Source organism: Callithrix jacchus, chromosome 9 (genome assembly GCF_049354715.1).
Source record: "Callithrix jacchus isolate 240 chromosome 9, calJac240_pri, whole genome shotgun sequence".
Lineage (NCBI taxonomy): Eukaryota > Metazoa > Chordata > Mammalia > Primates > Cebidae > Callithrix > Callithrix jacchus.
The window spans coordinates 20,052,282-20,072,645 of record NC_133510.1 but is presented as its reverse complement, the minus strand read 5'-3'; the positions used below and the strand labels follow the sequence as shown (position 1 = coordinate 20,072,645).

At 48.3% G+C, this 20,364-nt stretch overlaps 1 protein-coding gene and 1 non-coding gene across 2 annotated transcripts; one reads left to right on the top strand and one right to left on the bottom strand.

Moving 5' to 3' along the window:
* Nucleotides 1-26: 26 nt before the first annotated feature.
* Nucleotides 27-5,706, bottom strand: CD27 (CD27 molecule). The gene is made up of 6 exons (XM_002752252.6): nt 5,430-5,706; nt 5,107-5,238; nt 1,371-1,550; nt 1,095-1,184; nt 711-830; nt 27-469 (listed from the first exon to the last, which is right to left on the bottom strand). Exons 1-6 carry the CDS (start codon nt 5,563-5,565, stop codon nt 345-347), a joined length of 783 nt encoding a protein of 260 aa, XP_002752298.3. The 5' UTR covers nt 5,566-5,706; the 3' UTR covers nt 27-344.
* Nucleotides 5,707-12,324: 6,618 nt separating this feature from the next.
* On the top strand, nt 12,325-12,465 carry LOC118144521 (U4 spliceosomal RNA). Its single transcript, XR_004729295.2, has one exon. It is a non-coding gene; the product is annotated as a U4 spliceosomal RNA (small nuclear RNA).
* Nucleotides 12,466-20,364: the final 7,899 nt, after the last annotated feature.

Genomic DNA, 20,364 nt, shown 5'->3' with positions numbered 1-20,364 from the left:
TTAGAGAGGAAGCTGGAGCTGCAGGGTGGTCATCTGTCACTTTATTTCGCCCGTCTTGTAGCATGTGAACCTTTCGAATTAGGAAGTGTGTTTTACAACCAGAGCCCCTGCCCTCCTGCAGCGCAGGTGCAGCTGGCCAGCCTCCTGCTTCCCACCCTCCACCTCATCCTTATTTGTCCTTGTCCCTGCCAGTCTCGAAAAGGCACTCTGTCACAGGTGTACACATGAAAGGCCCTGAAAAGAGGATGGGGCTGCAGTTGCGGCTGCCAGGTCTCACTCTCCCTGGATGGTTGGCGGTGTGGGGTGGAGGCCAGGGCTGTAATGCAGCTCCCGCAGGCACTGGCTCAGGGGGAGGAGGTAGGCTCCGGTTTTCGGTAATCCTCCTGGATGGGGATGGTGCTGCCCTCCTCCTCCCTGGGGCAGCTGTAAGGACAAGGCTCTGCAGGCTCCACAGGACTTTCTCCTTTGTCTGCAGAAGGAGATCCAATGAGTCTTGGCCAGCAGTGGGGGCAGGGAGAGAAGGGAGGAAGAGATGGGCAGAGGGGGAGGGGCGTCAGGAGCATGCCGGCTAAGGGGAGAGAAAGCGTAGGACCGAGGCTGGTGAAGATGGAGCTGGTGGGTTTCAGTGAGATTCCAGGCGTGGGCAGTGGGGTTGAGCCGGTGGGGTGTGGTGCAAGGGCAGGGCTGGAGACCTGTATTCTGTTTCTTACTTGATCTATGTTTCCTTTGTTGATGGAGGAACAGGGCTCCAGCCAGGGTAAAAACAAGAAACGTTCCAGAGAAGATCACAAGGATGCGAATAAAATCTGAGCTGCACAGGGAGCTTTGGGCTGTGATAGGCAGGAGCCACACAGGGGTTAGGGGAGGGTCTAGCCCTCAGCTCCCTGAGCCCAGCCCTCCCGTCACCTTGCCTCTCCCCTTTCCCCCACCTTCTCTTCCACCCCCACCATTGGCCAAGTTCTCTCCTAATTGCTGGAATCTGCTTTTTCCACTCCTCTTCTTACCCCTACTTCTAGGAGCTTTCTGTCTGGCTTCCCTTTTGGCCCCTCCTGTATGCATTCTTTCTAGTGGCGGGGATTAGGGAGAAAACTCACCTGGCCAGTGGGTAGAGGGAGTTGGGGCAGGCAGCTGCCTGAAGCCAGCCAGGGTCTGCATGTGCCCAGCTGTCCTGGCTTCCAGCATCTCTGGAAAAACAGACAGAATGAATAGCAGCAGGGAACCCCATAGGGCACATCTGAAGGCCTGAGAGGCCCTGGATGGGATGGGAAGGCAGAAACAGGCTGACCTTATCTAGGGGTAGGAGTGGGGAGTACTGGTTGGGGTGTCACCTCTACCCCAAGCGATGGCACAGTGGGTTGCCTGGAACTTACCACTGACATAAGGTAAGTGGGTGGGCTGAAGGTGTGGGTCCAGGGCCTGAGACAGCTGAGTGGTCAGCAAAGTGTCTGGAGGTGGATCACACTCGGTGCACTCCTTGTCCCGGCACTGCCAGCCATCGGGACAGGCACACTCGGCATTGGCAGTGATGGTGCAGTTGCGAATGAGAAGACCTGGGGGAAGAGGAGGACCAGGGAGCCTAAGACAGCAGGCCTGTGGAGACCTTTGAGGTCCACTTGCTTCGTCCTGCAACCCCCATCTCAGGCCCACCTGTAGGGATGTGCTTCCCTTTTCCATTCCCACCCCTGTCCCCCAGTGCCTTTGCCACTGTTATGGTTATTAAAGAAGAAAGTTGGATCTTTTGGAAGGAAGATTCATCAGTTCAGACATAGAAACTCTGAAAAGTAGAAGGAACTTACATACATTTCTCTTATGCTCCTGATACTTTTATTTTCTTTTTTTCTTTCTTTTTCTTTTTGAGACAGGGTTTCACCATGTTGGCCAGGCTAGTCTCGAACTCCTGGCCTCAAGTGATCCACCTGCCTCTGCCTCCCAAAGTGCTGGGATTACAGGCGTGAGCCACCATCCCTGGCCTACTTTTTTTTTTATTTTTTTATTTTTTATAATAAAGACGGGGTTTCACCATGTTGGTCAGGCTGGTCTTGAACTCCCGACCTCAGGTGATCCACCCGCCTTGGCTTCCAAAGTGCTTGGATTACAGGCATGAGCCACCACACCCAGCCTATTTTTATTTTTGTTTTTTGAGATGGAGTCTCACTCTTATTGCCCAGGCTGGAGTGCAGTGGCACGACTTTGGCTCACTGCAACCTCCACCTCTTGGGTTCAGGCAATTCTCCTGCCTTAGCCTCTTGGGTAGCTGGGATTACAGGTGCCCGCCACCACCCGTGGCTAATTTCTTATATTTTTAGTAGCAACAGGTTTTCACCATGTTGGCCGGGCTGACCTCAGGTGATCACCCGCTTTAGGCTCCCAAATCGCTAGGATTACAGGCGTGAGCCATTGTGCCTGGCTCCTGATACTATAATAACTTTTAATTGAAGTATAATATATATACAAAGAGGCACATGAGGATAAAGCTGAAGAATTTGTACAAATTTGGCTCACAGGCATAACAGCACCAGTTAAAGAAATAGAAAATAGCCAGGTGCAGTGGCTCACATCTGTAATCCCAGCACTTTGGGAGGCTGAGGTGAATGGATTATTTGAGCTCAGGAATTCCAGACCAGCCTGGCCAACATAGTGAAACCCCATCTCTACAAAAAATACAAAAATTAGCTGGGCATGGTGGCACATGCCTGTAGTCACAGCTACTGGGGAGGCTGAGGTGGGAGGATCGTTTGAGCCCATGAGGCAGAGGTTGCAGTAAGCTGAGATCATGACACTGCACTCCAGTCTGGGTGACAGAGTGAGACCCTGTCTCAAACACCACCACCAAAAAACAAAGTACATTAGAGATTTCCAGGGGCTGGAGATGGGGACGAGGACATTGGGAAGAGATGGGGAGTTATTGCTAAGGGGTATGGGTTTCTTTGGGGTGAAGAAAATGTTATAGAATTAGATAGTGTTGATGGCTGCAGAACCTATGAATACATTAAAATAAATAAACAGTTACTTTGCCTTTTTTTTTTTTTTTTTTTTTTTTGAGACAGAGTCTTGCTCTGTCGCCCAGGCTGGAGTGCAATGGAGCGATTTTGGCTCACTGCAACCTCCGCCTCCTGAGTTCAAGCAATTCTCCTGCCTCAGCCCCTTGAGTAGCTGGGATTACATGTGCCACCATGCCCAGCTAATTTTTTGTATTTTTAGCAGAGACAGGGTTTCACCCTATTAGCCAGGATGGTCTCCATCTCCTGACATTGTAATCAGCCCGCCTCGGCCTCCCAAAGTGCTGGGATTACAGGAGTGAGACTTTGCCTTTAAAATATACATTTTGCTCAAGTGTAGGGGTCTGATGCTGGTCTTAATTATCCTGGGGGCAGAGGTGGTGGCACTAGCTGGGCTGGGCTGGGCTCTCTGGCAGCTGGTTTGAGAGGAGGGTGATTCAGAGGAAGACAGTGACACCCAGGTGTGGGATGGGCTGCAAGGGAGCCTGGTGGGCCTTAGGGCAGATACTTGTGCAGACCCAGGGAGTCCTAGGAGTCTTGACAGGTGGAAGAAGGGCGCGGAAAGGCAGGGTGTCAAAGATCATAACCCAATCTAACAGTTTTCTTCCACTTATGCCTTTTGTCAGGACAGGGAGAGGGACAAATTCCTTCTTGGCATCCTTATGGTCCTGTGACCTAATGAATGCTGACTCTGAGTTGCTACTACAATTTGGTTTCCTTGTGGCTTCCCAGGAATTGTGAGCCAGGTTGGATAAGGACCTGCAAGGGAAGAATGAGGAGGCCTGGGACAGTGCGGGAGGGGAGAGCATTGGTGGTAGGAAGGAGTGATGACAAGGGTCTCTGCTAAAACGGAAATGGAAGGGTTAAAGAAGGGCATGGGGAAGGTTAGAAACAATGAGGTGCCATTGTTTCAGTGGTGAGTATCTGGAGACCTGGGGGTTCTATTTACCAGGTATAGCCTGAGCTCAAAATTCCAGGCTGGGCCCCACTCAGGCTCGCATCTGTAATCCCAGTACTTTGGGAGGCTGAGGCGGGCAGATCACCTGAGTTCGGGAGTTCAAGACCAGCCTAACATGGAGAAACCCCGTCTCTACTTAAAAAAATACAAACAATTAGCTGGGTGTGGTGGCGCATGCCTGTAATCCCAGCTACTCAGGAGCTTGAGACAGGAGAATCACTTGAACCTTGGAGGTGGAGATTGCGGTGAGCAGAGACCACGCCATTGCACTCCAGCCTGGGCAACAAGAGTGAAACTCTGTCTCAAAAAAAAAAAAAAAAAATCCAGGCCGACTTCAGACACTTCCTCATCTCACAGATGTCAGCACTGAGGCCCAGAGAGGAGCAAACTCATTCAGCCACCCGTCTTCTCGCCCCTGGCCGCAATCCCTGGGGTCCTTCTGCAGCCAGATGCTGCTGTGGTACTTTGGGGTCTATTGGCTGAGCTCCCAGAGAAGGGGCATGGGTTGGGCCAGTCTGGAACAAGTGAAGGGACTGAGGATGGGCTCAGTATGGGGCGAAGACCTTCAGGTAGGGTCTGCAGAGTGAGTAGGGAAGTTTTCACTAAGAAAAATTCTGCACTACTGCAGATAGTATACTTCTTAGTTAAAAAGAGATGGAACTATAAAATAAAAACACAGGCCACATACACACTAATTTTTTCAAATTGGCTTTTGTGCAAAAAAGGTTGTTACCTATTGGCTTGTTTTGTTATTTCCTTAGAAAGAAGTGTTCCAAATTCCCAAGGGCCAACCTACACATGTACACTCTGGGAACACAGCCAGTTTATGGGTTGGGGGTTGCTTGTCTGAAATCTGGGGTCATAGAGCCACTCCCCTCATTTGATTGTCTTGATCCTATCCATAGATGCATTCTCACCAGCCCCCCAATTCTATTTATCCCTTTCCTTGAAATACTAGACTTCTGCCCATGTTAATTCATGCCCCACCTAGGGTGCCCCATTTCCCAGCATTGGCTCCACTTGCTGTGAGCCCTGAAGAAGGCTGAAGCTTTGACCGCCTCATCCTCCTTGCCCCCCAAACCCATCGCCAGCCTTGCTCCCCCAAATGCTTGTCCAGTGTTCCCACCCACACACCCTTGCCCACCTCACCAGAGTTGCAGTGCCGACAGCTCTCACAGTGGGGCCGGGCGTGGTGGTCTGGAGAGAAGGAGACCCCGGGTACGCAAGGGTCACACTGAGCAGCCTTTCTGTGCTGGTCACAGTCCTTCACAAGGAATGTTCCTGGGAGCAGAGGGTAAGGGATCAAGGCCCGAGAAGGGCTGATTCTCTGTCCTCTTCAAGATGGTGCCTCCCCGCAGCTGCAGGATTTCTCCCCTTGCTTGAGCTCAGTCTCACCCTGTGCCTATTTACTGAATTGGCCCCAGTCCGCTCTCCTTTGGCACTCACCTGGCCCCTGCCAAGGCCCCTCTTACCTGGTGCACACATCTGGCAGCACAGCTTTGCCTGAGCCCAGTAGTGCCTTTCTGGGCAGCTCTTGGGGGCTGGAGTAGCTGAGAGCCCCACCAGGGTCCCCAGAATGCACAGCCACCAGGGATGTGGCCGTGCCATGGTTCCTGCCCAGGAAGCTCCTTCTGTGCCCAGTTGCTGACCGCTGGCCTCTGCAGTTAGCACCTCCAAGCTGGGCGCTGCTGTCTCTTCTTTGCAACCCCTGGGCAGTGGCTGCTTCAGGTGACAAGCCAACCTTTGAAGGCAGAAGCTCTGTTGTGGCGGCTTTTTTTTTCCTCTCATAGCAGCAACCTCCACCCCCTCCCTCCTTCCGTGTGCTGGGGAGAGTATTAAGGCAGACTCCGTCAGACCTGCTGCTTTTTAAACATGCCTCCTCTGACACACGAGCCTCCCTTAGTTTCCGCCTTTCCTGCTCATGAAGCCTGTAACCCACCTACTCCTGCTTCTGTGACAAAACGATGATGGATGCACACAGTCGCCCACCCCTCCTATTTATGCACTTGTGCACAAAGGTGCCCACGTTACCCACCCCCATCCGCAGTTTGCAAATGAATCCACGTGTCTCCTGTCGCCTGTACCTGCATCCCTCCTTCCTCAGACAACAGTTGAAAGAAGGAAGGAGAACCAGAATTGAGCACAGGCCCACAAGCTCTTACGTGAAATTTTGGGGTTCAGATGAGTTTTGGCATTCAGAATTTTTCAGCTTTCTACAGAAACTAGCACCACAAAACACTCTTGGGGAGTTGAGTAGCCTCATAATCAAACGAAACATTTCTGCAGCAAAACTATTGAATATTTACACCAAGTGGGATGAACCTCAAATAGCCTTGTCTCAACTGAGGTCTGGTTTGATGACCCAATGAGTTTGCTATAGAATTGCTCAGAATTGCAGACAAGGGGCATAGGCCGGCCTCTCTTCTGTCACCCTCCTGCAGGTCACATATGCTCTCCTTTAATCCTATGTCAGCCTCTGATGTGGGTGCCAACTACCGAGTACCAGCTTGGCCGGGAGACCCCCATCCAGGCGGTGCTGAAGGCAATGAGAGGGAGACACCCAGACAGAACAGCAAAGTGGGTCTATCTGGGGGGTGGGGGGCGAACAGCCTACTGAGCTGAGAGCCTCAGGGGCTGACAGCATTCCAGGCTGAAGGCCCTGAGCAGATTTTGATCCACGTGTTTATTCTCTCTTAACAGGTGATTCTTATTAATAAACAGGTGTTCTGTAGTTACTCATAACTCAAAAATATTCCAAGTAGGCAGCTGTTACCCGCTTAACACTAATTACAAACGAAAGGGTATTCTCCACAAGGGGCCATGGGGCTGGGGTAAACTTAATGTCTCTCAACAGCCACCCACTGCCCACCTGGCCTTCCCTCTCAGCCCCTTGCTGCCTCACCTTTATGCCATCTTTCTCCTCCCCTTCCCACCTCTGGCTGTGTCAGTCACTGGTGTCCTGGATCACCTGGGGCATCTTCTCTCCCAGCCTTGGGCACTGGGATTAAAGGTAGCTTCTGGCAGGGGTCATCTCGTTTGTACTTTCCCAGTTCTCCCCGCAAGACTGATTTGGGGATATTGGAAACAGCTAGACTTTTCTTTCTTTGAGTCCTGGGAACACACATGGATCAGCAACCTCCTCTACTCTTTCCTTGGGGACCGAGATACAGAGTGGCTTATTTCCCCAGGAAGTTTTTCATTCAGGGGCTTTGCAGTTGTTTCCGCACTGCTCATAAATGTCACACTGCTGTGGTCACACCTGTCAGATCGGTTCTCTATCTCACTCTGTAGTTTCCTTTCTCTTCATTTTCTCCATTCTCTTGTCTTTTCCCAGCCCCCTGTGCAGCTCTTCTTGGGGGTCTACTCAAGTCGGAAGCCACATCTGGGTGTGATTTAGAGAGCTGTTTATGGAAAACCACTTTTTTTCACCATCAGGCAGGGCGCCCGAATTCCCACCGCAGAGAGTGCTGTGGGGCGGCCCGAGGACTTTTCTGTCGCCAGCCATTTCCAGGTTGTGGTAAATGTCTTCTTAGCTAGTCTTAAGCCTCAAGGCAAGCATGGGGCAGTGGGTTGCTAGCTGACAGCAGGCCCTAGGAGGATGGATGAGACACTCGGGAGAACGATGAGGAACCAGAGACCTTTAGGAAGAAATCTGTAGAACAGGGACTTGGAGTTCCAGCCTAGCAACCTTGAGCCAACTGGGAACTGCCCACTCGCCTAAGGCCTCTGTCCTCTGGGCCAAAGCCCATCTCCTGTCTTCTACATATCTCTTTTCCAGGGGTCACAGCAGAAGCAGGGGCTGCTTGGCTCTCCTGGAGGACCCTGGCCAAGAGGAGGAAAGCCAGGTTTCTAGGCCTTTTTCTTTCCTGTGCAAATAGAATGAGCTCATCTCCAGCGCTCTTTGCATCCACTTCTGGTGAGCCTTCCCCTTCCAAGGCCGGCTCCTTGGACAGGACCCTTCCATTCCACCCCCACCCCATCTCACTCTGTCACCCAGGCTGAAGTGCAATGGTTCAATCTTGGCTCACTGCAACCTCCATCTCTTAGGCTCAAGCAATTCTCCTGCCTCAGCCTCCTGAGTAATTGGGATTACAGGTGCACGCCACCATGCTCAGCTAATTTTTGTATTTTTAGTAGAGATGGGGTTTTGCCATGTTGGCCAGGCTGTACTGGAACTCCTAGCCTCAGGTGATCTGCCTGACTCAGCCTCCCAAAGTGCTGGGATTACAGGCATGAGGCACCATGCCTGGCAGGGCCCTTCCTTTGTCTACAGGCCCTGGGAGTACAGCCTGCTGACATCTTCCTCGAAATCTTACACCACCATTTTCTCTTTTGGGGTCAGCCTCTCCCCCATGCCTGGCTGGGACATAAAATATATGGTATTTTCTCAACAGTCCTCTGCTTTTCTTTCCTCTCCAGAGACAGACCCACAGAAGCCTTTCTCGAGAACTCCGAGGACTCTCATGACTTTTTTGTTCCTGTTTTTTTCTTGAGATGGAGTCTTGCTTTGTCACCAGGCTGGAGTACAATAGCCCAATCTTGGCTCACGGTAACCTCCGCCTCCCAGGTTCAAGCAATTCTCTTACCTCAGCTTCCCTAGTAGCTGGGATTACAGGCACCTACCACCACACCTGGCTAATTTTTGTATTTTTAGTAGAGATGGGTTTTCACCATGTTGGCCAGGCTGGTCTCAAACTCCTGACCTTAGGTGATCCACCTGCTTCAGCCTCCCAAAGTGCTGGGATTACAGGCATGAGCCACTGCATCCAGCCTCTCATGACTTTTGAGAGGGACTGAGCAACCCTCCACCTGGTCCAGTGGCTGTAGCCTAGATGTCAGCCAGGGGCAACCTGCTCCTGAAAACCTATATAAGATGTTTCTTGCTCCCCACTCAGGAAAAGTCCTTGGCAGGCTGTCCACCTGCACTAGTTCCAGTGGGTCTGGTGTCCTCATGGCCACCTCTGGTTCTGATTTCTCTTTTAGCCGAAGTCTTGTTCTTGCCTCCGTGTCTCCTGTCTGTTCCCTTACTTGTACCCTGCCTCAGGCCCAAAATGGGAGACACGATACTTGCTTAAAGTTTCCTCTAAACCAGCTCTAAACAGAAGACTGTTACATGTGGCAGACCTTTTCTTTTTTCTCCAATTTTTATAAAGCAATGATGTGTTAAAGCACTCAGCAGGACCAATCTCTGCAAGACCTTTCCTTAGGAGGAAGTTCTGTTATAGGACAAAGATGTCCTCAATCACTGTTCTTGACTTAGGGCTCCTGAGTCTCATCACCCGAAGGTCTGAGTTTATGTGGCCTTCTTTGACTCCTGCTCCCCATTCCTTCCTCCCCAACTCCCACTTTTCTTTGATGACCACCGCCAGCACCGCTGCCCCCGACACCTTAAAGCCTCCTTCCCAGCAAGGCTTTGTTTGAGAGGCCACCTGGGCAGGACAGTGAGTTAAGCTCATTAGTGAGGTTCTGGGTCCTCACAGCTCTGTAATTTGCATTTCTGCACCTCCCCAGTCTGAGTGACACAGGGCACGGACCAACAATGGGTATTTCCAGCCTCTGCCCATGCCTCAGAAGCCCAGCACAGCTCCCAGTGTCCGCTAGCACATAGGCACTGGCTAAACATTGGATGGTCCAGCTCAGCTTTGTGCCCTAGGGGCTCTGTCCACAATTATACAACGGAAATGTCAGAGGGCTCAAGACCCCTTAGATCTCCTCATTCATTTGACAAGTGGTTGTTGCACATCCATTTTGTGTTAGAAACCAGTTAAGTGATGGGGCACAAAGATAAAAAACAAATATGTGGTTTCTGCCCTGATGGAGTCGACACATCAGGGTGAGAGTCAGACGTTAATCACATAATCTCAAAGACAAATGTAAAATTGGCCAGGTGAGGTGGCCCACACCTGTAATCCCAGTCACTTTGGGAGGCCAAGGCAGAAGTATTGCTTGAGCCCAGGAGTTTAAGACTAGCCCGGGCAACAGAGTAAGACCCTGTCTCTACATACAATAAAAAAAAAAATTAACTGGGGGTTGGGCACGGTGGCTCAGGCCTGTAATTCCTGCACTTTGGGAGGCCAAGGTGGATGGATCACCTAAGGTCAGGAGTTCAAGACCAGCTTGACCAATATGGTGAAACCCCATCTCTACTAAAAATATGAAAATTGGCCGGGCATGATGGCGTGGGCATGGTGGTGTGTGCCTGGAGTCCCAGCTACTCAGGAGGCTGAGATAGGAGAATTGCTTGAACCCAGGAGGCAGAGGTTGCAGTGAACTGAGATTGTGCCGCTGCACCCCAGTCTGGGAAACAGAGCGAGACTCCATCTCAAAAAACAAACAAAACAAAGACAAAAAATAAATTAACTGGGTGTGGTGACACATGCCTGTGGTCCCAGCTACTCGGGAGGCTGAGGTGGGAGGATCGCTTGAGCCCAAGAGGTCCAGGCTGTGGTGAGGCATGATTGTGCCACTGCACTCAAGCCTGGGTGATAGAGCAAGACCTCATCTCATAAAACCCAAAAAACAAAACAGAATTAAAATTCGTTAGTCATGGTCATTATTGCTCTGAAGGAGAGAGTTGGGGTGCAATATGGTGTCTGTCCCCCAACAGGGGGGTTCATGGGGTGGGGAGTGCTTCAACCAGGAAGCAAAGTTCAACAGAGATATGTGGGATCTGGCAACTCCCTACCTCTGTGAGAATTGTTAGTTCCCTTGGCTTCTGTGCAGCACCCCATTTTCCATTCTTTGACCACTTGTTTTTTAAGTGCTATTTTTTCTTTTTTTATATACAGATTATATACAATAGGGATTATCTGTTCCTTGAAAGCCTGGTAGAATTTGATTGCTTGTGTGTGTATGTGTATTTCAAGTGTAGATGTTTCACTGTCGTCTCGCTCTGTCACCCAGGCTGGAGTGCAGTGGCGCGATCTTGGCTCACTGCAACCTCCGCCTCCTGAGTGGCTGGGATTACAAGTGTGCACCACCACACTTGCCTAATTTTTGTATTGTTAGTAGGGGTTTTGCCACATTGGCCAGGCTGGTCTCGAACTCTTGACCTCAAGTGATCCACTCACCTTGGCCTCCCAAAGTGCTGGGATTACAGGCGTGAGCCACCACACCCGGCATACTTTGTCATTCTTTTTCTAATTTATTCGATGCTGGATTAATTAATTTAGAAATGTCTTCTTTTCTAATATATGCATTTAAGGCTCTAAACTTCCCTTGAGGGTCTACTTTAGCTACGTCTCGTAAGCTTTGCTATATTGTTTTCTTCGTTATGGTTGATTTACTTTTCCCATTATGATTGACTTTTTACGTCTGTTTCATTTATAAATGCACTAAGAATTTTTAAGATCTGTGGGGCTTAACTTTTCGTTGTTTATTATTTCAGTTTTAAATATATTATGGCCAGAGCACTCAGTCTGTCTGTGTAGCATGGTGGGCAGAACATTGGCCTCCCGAGGACATCTGCGCCCCTGGAACTGCATGAAAAGTTACATGGCAAAGGGGTGTTATGGCTGCAGATGGTATGAAGGTTGGCCTTGAGATGGGTGATTATTCTGCATTATCCAGATAGACCAGTGTAATCACAAGGATTCTTGTAAGTGGAAGAGAGAGGCAGAGGAGGGAGAGCCAGAGAGGTGGCCGTGTGAGAAGGATCAGTGATGTTGCTGACCTTGAAGCTGGAAGAGGGCCATGAGCCTTGATACATGGGCTGCCTCCAGAAGCTGGGAGGGGCAAGGAGATGTATTTGCCCCTAGACGCTCCAGAGGCAGTTGGACCTGCCAACACTGGTGAGGCCCATTTTAGACCTCTGACCTGCAGAGCGGTGACATAATACATCTGGGTTGTCTTCCACCACTAAGTTTGTGTTAATTTGTTATAGCAGCCAAAGAAAACAAATACATACGAATCCTCCGGCATTTGTTTGAAATTTGCTCTACGGCCTAGTATGTGGTTATGCAAATTTCATCTGTGCCTGAATAAAATGTATATTTCTAATTCAGTGGTCTCTGCTTTTTTAAAAATTTTGTACCCCATCAATAAAACAATTTTCAACATGTATCCCAAAATATGCAATGTTTTAAATACATTAATCACGTACACTCAGATAGGTTCTATATCAGTATATGTAGGCATTCTAAAGGATGAGATAGAATTACATACCACGTATAGAAACAGAAAAAGGATGAGATTGGCTAGATGCGGCGACTCATGCTTGCAATCCCAGCACTTTGGGAAGCTGAGGTGGGAGGATTGCATGAGCTCAGGGGTTTGAGACCAGTGTGGGCAACAACCACAACAAAAAATAATAAAACTAAAATAAAAAGAATGAGACGAAGATAGGAAAACATATTTCACGATACTGCAAGCTTTGCGCAGTGGCAGTATTGCAGCCAATGAGGTTTATCAGAGGTGCGATTATTGCTGGTTGAAAACTTTTCCCAACACCCCGCCATGACGACCTGAAATATAGTCAGCATTGGCAATTTTTGGCAGTTTCTACGTGAACTGAATTTTTAAAAAATTGCATTTACTTATTTGCAACATAAAAGATCTAGTTTCTCTCATTAAAATATTAATAGGTAACATTTTCTGCAATATACTAAAACATTAATAGTAATAAATTTAGCAAGAATATGACTTAATGTGTTTTATTATTAAAAAAATCTTTCTTCAACACTTTATGTATAGTGATCTGGGTCTAAGCACAAATATTTAATTTTTTTTATTGCAAGCCCACAATGAACATCGTATGTTTAATTTTTATGACTGACATAGATGAAAAAGGTTCTCAGCCAGGGGTGGTGGCTCATACCTGTAATCCCACCACTTTGGGAGGCCGAGGTGGGTAGATCACCTGAGATCAGGAGTTCAAGACTAGCCCTAACCAACATGGAGAAACCTTGTCTCTACTAAAAATACAAAATTAGCCGGACATGGTGGCGCATGCCCGTAATCCCAGCTACTCGGGAGGCTGAGGCAGGAGAATCGCTTGAATCTGGGAGGCGGAGGTTGTGGTGAGCCAAGATCGCACCATTGCACTCCAGCCTGGGCAACAAGAACAAAACTCCATTTCAAAAACACTAAAAAGGTTCTCTAGGTCAAACTGTTTCCGGTGTGTTTTCTAATTTTGAATCAAGAGTTCATCTTCAAGCTCGCCACAGTGGCTCACATCTGTAATCCCAGCACTTTGGGAGGCTGAGGCAGGAGGATGGCTTGAGGCTAGGAGTTTGAGACCAGCCTGAGTAACAGAGTGAGACCCCACTGTACTTCAGTGCTGGTGACAGACTGTGACTGGGCCCATCTAAGAGAGAGAGAGAGAGAGTGTGTGCTCAAGAGAGGGGGAAAGAAAGTGTATATTCAGTAGGCTTTTTCTGTGGGACTCCTTGGCAGCTGGGTTGAGGACATGCCCCTTCAGTGTTTTTGCAGTTGCTTTTGTCAGACACTCCAGGGATGCCACTGTGCACAGACCTATAGTTATACTTTTTTGTTTGCGTGTTTGTTTGAGACAGGATCTCACTCTGTTGCCTAAGTTGGAGCGCAGTGCCAACACAGCTCAATGTAGCCTCAATCTCCTGGGCTGAAGCAGTCCTCTTGCCTCAGCCTCTCGAGGAGCTGGGATCACACCTGGATTATTTTTATTTATTTATTTTTGTAGAGATGAGGTCTTGCTTGCTATGTTGCCCAGGCTGGTCTCCAATTCCTGGGCTCAAGTAATCCTCCCACCTTTGCCTCCTGAAGTGTTGGGATTACAAGGTGTGAGCCTGGCCACGCTTTCTTTTTTAGGACTTGTCACACTTGTGATTTTATGTGATCTGTGGTTTAGAGGATTAATTTTGTATTAAATTTGCATCCTGTCCGGCTAATTTTGTATTTTTAGTGGAGACAGGGTTTCTCCATGTTGGTTAGGCTGGTCTTGAACTCCCAACCTCAGGTGATCCACCCATCTTGGCCTCCCAAAGTGCTGGGATTACAGTCTGAGGTAAAGCTAATTTCAGAAATCAGATGTTATGTAAATTGATGCGTGTAAGGTTTGAGTTCTGACTATTGAGGTTTTCTGACTCAGTCTATGTAGCCAGGGAAGGGCGAGACCAATAAAAGGAATTTCTCAGATACCAGGCAAGGGGAGAAACTGCGCAAAAGACGTCGCTATGAAGGGAGCAGTCTGGACCTGGACCCGAGGGGTGGTTCAGGGGCCCAAGCCCACGGAGGCAGGAGGATCCTGGGGTAGGTGAAGAGAGCCTGACTTTCAAAACCAGACAGATTGGTGGTCCAAAGACCTCTCTGCCGGCTACTACCCGCATCATCTCCAGCTTCTCCCACAACCTCTTGGCTGAGTCCTCATCTGCTCGAGGATAGTGTCATGCAATTTGCAACATGTTGGGACAATTAATGTGATAATATAAATGAAATGTCTGGCCTTGTCTTGTTTGGGTGCTCAATAAATATGCATTCCTCCTTTCTCTTCCTTGGTATTTGAGGCTGCAAGTCCCGAGAAATGGGGTTGAGGGAACAGCCAGTTAACCTGGGAACTAAACCAAAGGAGTGTGAAAGAGACAGAACGACTCACTAAATTGAACAAGCTGTGCATAAGCGTTATGTCTGCTCTGTATGTATTATTCATAGTTCTTCATCACGAAGAATCGTCATTTCACAAGGGAATGGGGGACATTTCCTCTCACAGTAGGCTTCTGGGCCCCTGGCATTTCCTTCCTTCCTTCCCTCCCTCCCTCCCTCCCTCCCTCCCTCCCTCCCTCCCTCCCTCCCTCCCTCCCTCCTTCCTTCCTTCCTTCCTTCCTTCCTTCCCTCCCTCCCTCTCTCCCTCTCTCCCTCTCCCTCTCTGTCTCTCTCTTTCTTTCTTTTCTTGATGGAGTCTTGCTCTGTTGCCCCAGCTGCAGTGTGGTGGCATGATCTCGGCTCACTATAACCTCTGCCTCCTAGGAGCAAGCTATTTTCCTGCCTCAGCCTCCCAAGTAGATGGGATTACAGGCATGTGCCACCATGTCTGCTAATTTTTGTATTTTTACTAGAGATGGGGTTTCTCCATGTTGGCTAGGCTGGTCTTGAACTACTGATCTCAGGTGATCCACCTGCCTGGGCCTCCCAAAGTGCTGGGATTACAGGTGTAAGCTACCACACCTGGCGGCCCCTGGCATTTTCTACTTGCTCTTTTTTTTTTTTTTTTTCTGAAACAGGGTCTCAATCTGTTGCCCAGGCTAGAGTGCAGTGGTACCATCTTGGCTCACTACAGCCTCGACCTTCTGGACTCAAGCAATCCTCCTGCTTCAGCCCCCAAAATATCTGTGACCATAGGCATGCGCCACCAAGCCCAGCTAATTTTTGTATTTTTTGTAGGGATGGGGTTTCACTATGTTCCCCAGGATGGTCTCGAACCCTTGTGCTCAAGCGATCTGCTCACCTTGGCCTCCCAAAACACGGGATTATAGGTGTGAGCCACTGTGTCAGGCTGCTCTTGCTCTTCTGAGTGATTTTTTCCCTTGCCTACCAGATGAGGTAGACAGCTCATGGAGCCAGTCTAGAGCGATCTTCCCTGTGGTAGGGAAGGAGGCACGCCCCACTTTCCCCAGCTGTTTCTGAGCCTCAGGACTGTAATCTTTGAGAGGGACCTAACACCTCTGTTTCCCCTGCTAGTCTGTGCCGTGGCATCTGAGCTGGAGCTCTTGGGGCAGCTTGCCTCCTAGGGCTATGCTGGAGACCGCTAGTACTGCTTAGCCAAAGCTGGATCCTTACATTTTCAGGAATTTTGTGAGGTTACTTGTTGGTAGCTTGAAATTGGCCAACTGGCCACAGTAGGAATACTTACAACCACATACATCAACGAATGCTACAGATCAAGGGCTCCCCACCCTGAGAGCCGGCTGTTAACATTTACCACCACAACACCACTACTGACTTACTAAGGTGAGGCCCAGTCATTACTTTTAGTCATCTTTTGGGTCTTGGAGAGACAGAGTTCTTCCCTATCTGGGATCCTGCCCCTCTTCCTGGCTTCTAGGTAGAAGCACCTGTGGGGAGCAGTGGCATGATCTCAGCTTACTGCAACCTCCGCCTCCTGGGTTCAAGTGATTCGCCTGCCTCTGCCTCATGAGTAGCTGGGATTACAGGCACACGCCACCACGCCCAGCTAATTTTTGTATTTTTAGTAGAGACGGGGTTTCACCATGTTGGCCGGGCTGGTCTTGAACTCCTGACTTTGTGATCCACCAACCTCGGCCTCCCAGAGTGCTGGGATTACAGGCATCAGCTGCTGGGCCTGGCCGGCCATCCCAACTTCTTTCTCTTCTTTTTAAAAATTGAAATGTAGTTATAAAAGTATCGTTCATATCACCTCCTTGTAAAAAATTAAACCAGCAAAATCCATCATTTTCATCAGTAGGTAAATGCACTAAGAATGCTTGCACCTGTGCCCCAGAGGACATATGCGAAAGATTCAAGCTCTACTGTTTGTAATTGCAAAAGAAAAAGGAAGAAAGCAAGTCCATGTGGTCGCTCACATCTGTAATCCCAGCACTTTGAGAGGCCGAGGTGGGCAGATGGCTTGAGCCCAGGAGTTTGAGACCAGCTTGAGCTACATGGCAAAACCCTGTCTCTACTAAAAATACAAAAATTAGGGCCTGTGGTGGCTCACACCTAAAATTCCAACACTTTGAGAGGCTGAGGCAGGCAGATGGCTTGAGCCCAAGAGTTTGAGACTGGCTTGGGCTACATGGCAAAACCCTGTCTCTAGTAAAAATACAAAAATTAGCTGGCTGTAGTGGCACACGCCTGTAATCCCAGCTACTCAGGAGGCTGAGGCAGGAGAATTGCTTGACCTGGGAGGTGGAGGTTGCAGTGAGCTGAGATTGAGCCATTTCACTTCAGCCTGGGTGACAGAGTGAGACTCTGTCTCAAAAAAAAAAAAAAAAAAAAGGAAAGAACAGTAGCTTGATTAATAAATGGTTGTATATTCACCCAGTGGAATATTCATGCAGTGGAATACCTTAGAATACTTTAGAGGAATGAATATGAACCACCTGCATATAGCCATGGACATTAATTTGCATGAGTCTCAAAAATATAATATTGTACCTTGTGAATGTACTTAATGCCCCCTGAATTGTACACTTAAAAATTGTTTAAATGGTAAATTTTATATATTTTTTACCACAATATAAATAAATAAATGGAAAAAGCATGCTAAGTGACATTGCACAAACACAGAAGCAAGGCATAGAAAAGTACATAAGATTCCATATATAAAGTTCAAAAACAGGCAAAATGAAACAGTTTGTTGTTCAGGGTGCACACAGATGGCAGAACTAGAAAGGAAAGTGAGGAAGTGATAGACACAAGCCAGAACTGCTTTCCCGGGTGAGGGGGGAAGGTGTGATCAGGGCGCTTCTAAGGTTCTGCTAATGTTCTCATCTTAACGTGGGTTTTCATGTGTTATTTTTATGTCCTATTTTATGTATATTAGACAGACCACAATAAACTGTACTATTTTATGTATCTTAAATAGATCACAATAAAAATTATAAATTATATTTTAAAGATTTGAGGTTTTGAACGTAAGTTGGGATCAAAAAATAAAAAAAATTTAAAAACTGGAGGTGAAAATGAAAAAAAATGAAAAATGATAGATAAGACTCAGATTTCCTTTGATCAATCTCCTCCCCTCATCCCTGGTCCTCTCCCTACCTCCTTAGGGTAGGCACTGTTTTCAGATTATTGAGTATTCTTCCAGACCTTTCCTAAACAAAAAAGTTACGTGTGGGTTTTTTTTTTTTGTTTTACAAAATCTCCCTCTGTTACCCAGGCTGGAGTTCATGGCATGTTCTCAGCTCACTGCAGTCTCCACCTCTGGGGTGGAAGCAATTCTCCTGCCTTAGCCACCCAAGTAGCTGGGACCACAAGTGTGCAGCTAATTTTTGTATTTTTAGTAGAGACAGGGTTTCATCATTGTTGGCCAGGCTGGTCTCGAACTCCTGACCTCAGTTGATCTGACTCTCTCAGCCTCCCACAGTGCTGGGAGTACAGGCATGAGCCACCGTGCCAGGCATATGTATAAGTTTTTAAACATGGTTTTCTTTTCATTTTTTTGAGGTGGAGTCTTGCTCTTGTCCAGGCTGGAGTGCAATGGTGTGATCTCGGCTCACTGCCACCTCCACCTCCTGGGTTCAAGCAATTTTTGTCTCAGCCTCCTGAGTAGCTGGGATTACAGGTGCCCCCACCCCACCCCCCACCACCACACCTGGCTAATTTTTGTATTTTAGTAGGGATGGGGTTTCACCATGTTGGCCAGGCGGGTCTTGAACTCCTGACCTCAGGTGATCTGCCCATCTTGGCCTCCAAAGTGCTGGGATTACAGGTGTGAGATACCATGCCCGGCCTGTTTTTTAAAATTATTTTATTTTCTACTTAAAATATTATTAAGCAGCCGGGCATGGTGGCTCATGCCTGTAATCCCAGCCCTTTGGGAGGCTGAGGTGGGCGGATCACTTGAGGTTGGGAGTTCAAGACCAGTCTGACCAACATGGAAAAACCCTGTCTCTACTAAAAATACAGAATTAGCTGTGTGTGGAGGTGCGTGCCTGTAATCCCAGCTACTCAGGAGGCTGAGGCAGAAGAATCGCTTGAACCAGGAGGCGGAGGTTGCAGTGAGCCGAGATCACGCCATTGCACTCCAGCCTGGGCAACAAGAGTGAAACTGTCTCAAAAAAAAAAAGTTATTAAGCAATAATCAAATATTTCTCACTTTGATTTCTCAGCCTCACTCCTCCTGAGGATTCTCCACTTGAATTTTTCAGAGCAAGGGAGACCCCTGTCTTAGGAGAGGTGGGAGGATGCTTTATGGACAGTATCTGGTTGCTCCTCCTCCCTGGCAAGGGGACTGCCTCTGTTTCTGAATGACTGACAGCAGTAACATCTGACTTTGTCTTTTCCTTCCTGATTTGGGGAGTCGTAGGCTACCTATAATTCACTAAAGGAAACCTTACACAAAGCTGTGATAACTCTAGAACAGGGCAAGAAATACAGCTTAAGGAACGAACCACCCATTTTCTCTCCACTTGGTAAAAAATTATCTCTGGGAAATGAAGTAGCCCAAGTCTGGCAGTTCCACGTTCTTCTCTTTTTAGAGACAGGCCTTTGCTTAGTCACCCAGGCTAGAGTGCAGTGGCACAGTCATGGCTCACCGCAGCCGCAAACTCCTGGGCTCAAGAAATCCTCCCACCTCAGCCTCCAGGGTATCTAGGGCTGGAGGTGCACACTACCTCGCCTGGTTAATTTTGCATTTTATGTCGAGACTGGGTCTCCTTATGTTTCTCAACCTGGTCTCGATTCCTGGCCTCAAGAGATCCTTCTACCTCAGCCTCTCAAAGTACTGAGATTACAGGCATGAACCACTGCATCTGCCCCATGTTCTTCTTATATTGCTTTTTGTTTTTTTTTTTTTGGGAGATAGAGTCTCGCTCTGTCACCCAAGCTGGAATGCAGTGGTGTGATCTAGGCTCACTGCAGCCTCCACTTGCTGGGTTCAAGCAGTTCTCCTGCCTGAGCCTCCCGAGTATCTGGGATTACAGTCATATACCACCATGCCCAGCTAATATATTGCTTTTTAAAGTGCTTCTTTTGGCCGGGCACGGTGGCTCACACCTGTAATCCTAGCACTTTGGGAGGCCAAGTTGGGTGGATCACCTCAGGTCAGGAGTTCAAGGCCAGCCTGGACATCATGGTAAAATCCCATCTTTAAAAAAATAATAAATAAATAAAGTGCTTCTTTTTGGAGAGAGAGAAAGATTTGTTAACTGGCCTTGTGACTCAGCCTGCCAGGCACAATTCTCCATTGGCCCCAGCGCAGCTGTATTTTTGTGTGTGTTTTGTTTTTTCCGTAAATGATATATAGTATGTATCCTATGATTTGCTTTTCATGGTTTTAATCCAGTTGTGTGTCTTGGAGATCGTTTCATTTTATACTTCTAGAACTACTCGTTTTGTTAAGTAGGGAACGGATGTACAGAGGCTTTTTAGCCATTCTCCCGGTTCCCGAATACTTAGGTTGCTCCCAACATCGCACTGTGGCATAAACATCTCATACTTCGCTGTGCAAGCGGGAGTGTCTCTCTAGAGTAAGTGCTGGGCACTGGAATCGCTGAGTCACAAGGTGTACACATTTTTCACTTTAACAGATGCTGGCAAGTTGCCCTCCAGAGTGGTCCTACCAATTCACACTCCCACTAGCAGTGGAACGAGAGCACGTATTTCCTTACGTTCTGTGAGCCTTTCATGTTAGCAAACTGTTTTTAAGCATCTCGGAGGAAAATGCTGTCTCATTGTTTCGTTGTGCACTCTTCCCATTCCCGGCGAGGCTGAGCATCTTTCCATGATCACGCTGTTTGTATTTCCTCT